The sequence below is a fragment of the Solanum tuberosum genome, unplaced genomic scaffold (assembly GCF_000226075.1).
Source record: "Solanum tuberosum cultivar DM 1-3 516 R44 unplaced genomic scaffold, SolTub_3.0 scf00477, whole genome shotgun sequence".
In the NCBI taxonomy this organism is placed as follows: domain Eukaryota; kingdom Viridiplantae; phylum Streptophyta; class Magnoliopsida; order Solanales; family Solanaceae; genus Solanum; species Solanum tuberosum.
The window spans coordinates 181,095-187,402 of NW_006239397.1; the positions used below are offsets into that span (position 1 = coordinate 181,095).

The window sequence follows — 6,308 nt, forward strand, 5'->3', positions numbered from 1 at the left end:
ATTTCAAAATGATATAGTAATTCGATATATCTCATACCATGCCCACCCCTATTTATAACTCATTTATTTATTAACTCAATCAATTTTAACTTGCTCGAACCGCTTTAAAAATTGGTTACCAAGTCTGGTTTTGATAGTTGGACAGAGTAAACTAGTACTAGTATATATATATCCAACGGAAACATAACAAATTCATCCTTCTTCTTCTTTCTCTTCCTTATTTGCCCATAGAATCAGTCACACATTTCTCTCTGTCTTCTTCTCTGAAACATTTTTCCTATTTTGAAGGAAAAATTGTTTGGATCCATTGCGTTTATACTCAAAAATAAAAAATAAAAAATCATCAGAAATGGCAGCTCAACAGAAGAATGTCGGAATCCTCGCCATGGAAATTTACTTTCCTCCTACTTGCATTCAACAGGTAAATTTGCTTAATCAATTCACATGTATATCATATTGTTACGTCTTTTAATTTGATCCAGTTTTTTTTTTCAATTTTATGATTCGGAGTCTCGAAGTTTTTTTTTTTTTTTTTTTGCCTTTTAATTAAATAAATTGATGTTTTAGTATTGAAATGAAACAGAGAAGATTTTCTGTTTCCTTTGAGGAAAATTTTGAAGAGTGAGAAATCGGTTGGTGTTTGTTGCGATTTATAAAATTGGAAGCTCAAGTTCTTATCAATTAGTTGATATTTGGGGAATCTGAGTAGCTCGGTTGGTCGTTTACGTGAACTTTAACCTGGCTAATAAGAGTTCGATTCCTGAAGAAAAAGTTTTAATTAATTTCATGCTTGCGATCATTTTATCAATTTAGTAATCTAATTAGGAGTTTTTTTTATTGATCTATAGCTTGCAAACATAGATATTAACAGCTTAATGACTGCATGATGAGATATATATTGAGTGCTTTCCTTTGCAAACTTAAGCAAATTTAAGAAATCTTATGAATCATAGTTGTTCATACACTAACTTGCAAGTCTTCAATTAGATTAATATGATGTAACAACAACTAAATTTTCCAATTATTTTGGGACTAAGTTCACATCATTGATTTCAAGAGATTTCTGTGTTTTTTTTTTTTTTTTTTTTGAGATAATCTCTCTTCGCATGATTTAATGTCTACCTCGTCTGTTTTAGCACTTTGGATGATCATAGTTACCACACCTTAATCAGTATTATTAATGTAAAAGTAGCACTTGATATCAGATTATGATTAAGTTGAATCAGCTAGTTAGAGTTGTAGGATTTAGTTTTCTGATTTCGTCAAATTTTGTTTCCTATAAACTATGTATAGGAAACGATGGAAGCTCATGATGGAGCAAGCAAAGGGAAATACACAATTGGTCTTGGACAAGATTGCATGGGATTTTGTACTGAGGTGGAAGATGTTATATCAATGAGGTATTGCCTTCATTACAGAATGGAATAATAAATTTCATCCGGATGTCCCGCAATTATTCTCATTTTATGGTTTGTCTTCAGTTTGACAGCTGTTTCTTCCCTTCTCGAAAAGTATGCGATTGATCCAAAGAAAGTTGGTAGACTGGAAGTTGGAAGTGAGACTGTTATTGATAAAAGCAAATCCATCAAGACGTTCCTGATGCAAATATTTGAGGTAACGATCTAAGTTCCTAGGCAGAATGTTAACTTCCTAAGTTGCATCAGCTATACTCTTTGTCTTTGTTAAGTTCCACTTCACCTATTAATGCTTTATATTTTGGTATATGTTGATTATAGTTTCTTACTTCCTGGCCATGTGAAACATGCAGAAATGCGGGAATACTGACATTGAAGGAGTTGACTCAACTAATGCATGCTATGGTGGAACTGCTGCATTGTTCAACTGCGTGAATTGGGTGGAGAGCGCGTCATGGGATGGACGCTATGGACTTGTTGTATGCACAGATAGTGCGGTAATGATCATCACCTGTGAACATTTCTATTGCATGTGTATTGTCTAATGGACTTTGAATGCACATTCTTTATTTGGCATGTATCTTGAAATAGACTCGGGCTAGAAAGTTGCAATTGTATGGTTATGAACCATGTTCCGTTTAATGTGATACATAGATATACCATAAATGTTCACTTATTAGAGATCTTCTTCTTATAGGTCTATGCTGAGGGACCTGCTAGGCCAACGGGAGGCGCAGCTGCCATTGCTATGCTAATTGGCCCTGATGCCCCTATTGTGTTTGAAAGCAAGATCAGGGCTAGTCATATGGCTCATGTCTATGATTTTTACAAGCCCATCCTAGACAGCGAATATCCAGTAATTCCTTCTTATCCTTGCAAGTCTGGTTAACTATCAGTTTTCCCAAGCATGCTTTGTGGCTGTTGCCTTTTCTTTTTCTTTCAACAGAACTTCGAATGAAATCGTTTGTAGGCCCAATTAAGGTTGATTCATGTTCCAATTGTGGTTCTGCACTAGCTGTGTCATGATTGCTGAAGCTTCAATATTTCCCGTATTGATATCTTGCATGCCTATTGTGCGCGACTATTGAGAAAACAAAATCTTATGCAAATTAGAACCTTCTTAGCAATTCAGTCTCACACTGGTTTTTAAATTGTCATTTAGGTGAAAAAAATACATTCATCAGTCATTCTGACAATAAATTTCCTGTGTAGTTTTCTTTGGAAATCTAGTGCCAACTGGCTTCTATATTGTTCAACTCATTCTTACAAAACGAACTTCCTCTGTTCTTCGTTTTACATGTTCGAGCAATATCATTTACTAGTTTTGGTACATTGCCTCTTTCTTTTCTTGCTTGCCTTAGCTCTTTCTTGCGAGTTTCTAGTCGATCTGATAATTCGAAGTAAATCGCTAATGTCTCCTTAAAAGTGTAGCTTATAGATTTTAAATAGAAAGAAGGTTGACTTTGTTAGCAGTGAAAATAGCAGGATTGATGATGGATTTGTTCTGGCTGAATGTATGTTTTTTATTCACCTTTCGATGAAAATTGTTGGCTGCAGGTCGTTGATGGCAAGCTTTCACAAACTTGTTATCTTGTGGCACTTGATTCTTGCTACAAGATCTTATGCAACAAGTAAGTTGCTCATCAGATACAATCTTATATTTGGAAGTAGATCTCTTGTTTATCTTGTATTAATTGCCTTGCTGCATTTCATATTCTAGATACGAGAAATTGGAAGGCAATCAGTTTTCGATAGCTGATGCAGCTTACTTTGTGTTCCATTCACCGTACAACAAGGTAGTTTATAGAGTCTATTGTGGATCGATGACTTTATTTGTACTTCTTCTCTATATGCAATTTTAATGACACTTTGGATATTTTATTCAACTTCTGCAGCTTGTACAGAAGAGCTTTGCTCGGTTGGTATTCAATGACTTTACGAGGAATGCTAGGTGGGTTGCAAAGTTTCTCTTGCAGAGGATTTTCTTTTTATTCTTTAAAAGGAATTCTGTTCTCTTAAGAACTTCTGTTTTCCATTTCCAGCTCCATCGATGAATCTGCTAAAGAAAAGCTGTCCCCATTTTCGTCTCTAAGTCATGATGAAAGCTACCAAAGCCGTGATCTTGAGAAGGTTCACTCTTTCTTCTTCGAAAAATGCTAAAAATGAAGTCTTAAGTAGGATAATTGATGTCAGACCTATGTACATTGTGATTAGAACTAACAAACAACGGAATATCGTTAACCATATACAGGTATCCCAGCAAGTTGCAAAACCGTTTTACGATGAGAAGGTGCAACCTACCACATTAATACCAAAACAAGTTGGCAATATGTATACTGCCTCTCTATATGCTGCTTTTGCATCACTCCTTCACAATAAACACAACACACTGGTAATTCAAGAGTTACATTTCACATTTCCGTCCTTTTGTTTGTTCCATTCCATTATCTACCTGTTTGTTCTAGTTTCTGAATGATACTTTTGCCTCAGGCTGGACAACGGGTAGTTCTGTTCTCCTACGGTAGTGGATCAACCGCAACAATGTTCTCCCTCAAGCTTAATGAAGGCCAACATCCTTTTAGCTTGTCAAACATTGCAAGTGTGATGAATGTTAAAGAGAAATTGAAATCAAGAAACGAGGTATGTGCTATATGACTATGTAGCTTACACATCTTTATCTTATGTCCATGTTTCTTATGACAATCAATCTTGATCTCTGGCAGTTGACTCCTGAAAAATTCGTCGAAATTATGAAACTAATGGAGCATAGGTACGGTGCCAAGGACTTCGTTACGAGCAAGGATTGTAGCCTTCTAGCTCCAGGAACCTACTACCTTACAGAGGTTGATTCCAAGTATAGAAGATTTTATGCCAAGAAAGGTGCTGAGAATGGACTGGCCAATGGTCATTGAAGATAAGTCCAAGCTAGCAACAAGCCGTAATGCCAACAATTTGGCTTGTGTTGTTTTAGTTTTCAAGTTGTGCTATTTAAACTTAGTGAGTTTTCAGTTTCTCTGTATTTCTTTTTTCAATTAAAGTTTTAAGAATTCAGTGTTTATGGCTGCGAAGATGGAATCTGGGACGTAGGACTTGTAGTATCTCTCCAGATCTGGCAAAAACGTTTGTTTTCTCTTTGGAGATAATTTATAGATGATTGACAACCATCAATGTAATCTTGATTTAAATTACGCATTCGTGGAATTTGGAACTTCAAATTGATGAGCATGTAAGATGATTCGGATATCAATTTTATGAAAAAAGTCAAGTAAGAGCATATAAGAATTTTATTAAATGCATTTTATTGCTACTTATTTTTTTAAAAGTTTGTTTTGTGCCACTAATTTTATCTGACCACCCTTGATATGATGAACATGCATCTGTCAAGCCGTCTTTATTTAATATTTTAAACACATTGGGCGTGCATCGATCAGTTTGGTTCGATTTTATGTATTATCGATTTGGTTTATTGATTTTTAATTTTTAAATATACTAGACCAATAACAAATCAATAAGATTCTTTATCGATAAATCAGCGGTAAATGCTCTAGATATTCCATCCAAAAATTAGAGCAAACTATAGCATACAACTGATTTGCTTGTCTCAATGTATCTCTAGCAATTTGGCGCGATACATTGAGACAAGCAAATCAACGGTAAATGCTTTGATTTAGTGAAACAAGAAATATGATGAGAAATTGCACCAATAAGAATAGATGTAGTACGAAGGCTACAATCACATGTTACAACCAAAACATGTAATATCTTATGTGAAGTAGAAGTACTGTGACGTGTGGAATGTGTAGACCGTAGTGTAGAGTAAGATTACTCAGTGTTTAGTTATGTTAAATTATTAATATTTAATATTTTTAAAGGGTATAGTAATAAATTACTATCGTCTTAATGGATTATCGATTTACCCAATAACACAATACTAAAAATCGATAACCCAATAAATTTTTTTTTTATAAAATCATAAAAAACTCGTTAACCCAATAACATATTTTTCGATTCGATTTTTTCACCCTACTAAATTTAAGTACACATTATTATTTGTATGGCTTTGTAGGGACGAAACATTTTTAAAATGCTGATAAAATCATGTCATTTTTTTTAATTTTTTTTTTCTTCAGAATGTCATGTTATTCACGTTGGACTAATTTGTGAGGAAAACATTCTAAACGTGGATAAGATATAAAACTAATTTATTTATTTTTTGGAATTAATATATATATATATATATATATATATATATAATATGGCCTTTACTAGTTAGTTAGAAATAATAATATCCCAATATTTTTGAGGACCACCGATTGAACAGAATATGAAGCATTCAGAATTAATACGTAATTATTATCTCATAAAGTTATTTTTTTCTTTATTTCAATTTTTTCTTCAATATAAAGAACAATTTTCTAAAAAAGTAACTATTAGTTGAGTGATTATTTGAAAAATCAATTCTATTATGTTCTATGATACATTCAAGATTTAATATGTGTATCACGACCCAAAAATGGACGTGATAGCACTCGTCTTATCTTATCAAGTCAAGTCAGCCTAAAACCCAACTAATACAGTGAATGCGGAAGTAAAACGTGAATAAAAGTCTAATACTATAAAATACTGCGGAAAACAAGGTCAACTTAATTAAACCCCCAAAACCTGGTTGTCACGTGTACAAGCCTCTAAAGTATTACAATTGATTCAAAAGAAAACACTAGTCTCAAATGACCTTGTTTCTAGAATAGAACAAGATCATAAATAGGAGTAAGAAGGTCCGCTGAGATGATAAACAGCTACCTCACAAATCTCCAAGAAACCTCGGAAAAGAAGAGAATGACAAGTAAAATCCAGGCTCGTAACCTACAAAAAATATTGTAGAAGCAAGGGGTG

At 33.7% G+C, this 6,308-nt stretch overlaps 1 protein-coding gene across 1 annotated transcript; it reads left to right on the forward strand.

Annotated features, from left to right (window-relative positions):
- The first annotated feature begins 204 nt into the window (after window positions 1-204).
- On the forward strand, window positions 205-4,697 carry LOC102597613 (hydroxymethylglutaryl-CoA synthase-like). The gene is made up of 12 exons (XM_006364067.2): window positions 205-421; window positions 1,294-1,400; window positions 1,482-1,614; window positions 1,769-1,912; window positions 2,113-2,271; window positions 2,973-3,046; window positions 3,136-3,211; window positions 3,311-3,366; window positions 3,458-3,545; window positions 3,667-3,807; window positions 3,906-4,055; window positions 4,139-4,697. The coding sequence occupies exons 1-12, from the start codon at window positions 350-352 to the stop codon at window positions 4,325-4,327; spliced, it is 1,389 nt and encodes a 462-aa protein (XP_006364129.1). The 5' UTR covers window positions 205-349; the 3' UTR covers window positions 4,328-4,697.
- Window positions 4,698-6,308: the final 1,611 nt, after the last annotated feature.

Excerpts from the sequence above, each read along its gene's own strand:
- LOC102597613 (XM_006364067.2), top strand. The coding sequence starts at position 350 with ATGGCAGCTCAACAGAAGAATGTCGGAATCCTCGCCATGGAAATTTAC. Across the intron at positions 422-1,293 it reads CTCCTACTTGCATTCAACAG|GAAACGATGGAAGCTCATGA; the intron begins GTAAATTTGCTT and ends AACTATGTATAG. Across the intron at positions 3,546-3,666 it reads AAAGCCGTGATCTTGAGAAG|GTATCCCAGCAAGTTGCAAA; the intron begins GTTCACTCTTTC and ends AACCATATACAG.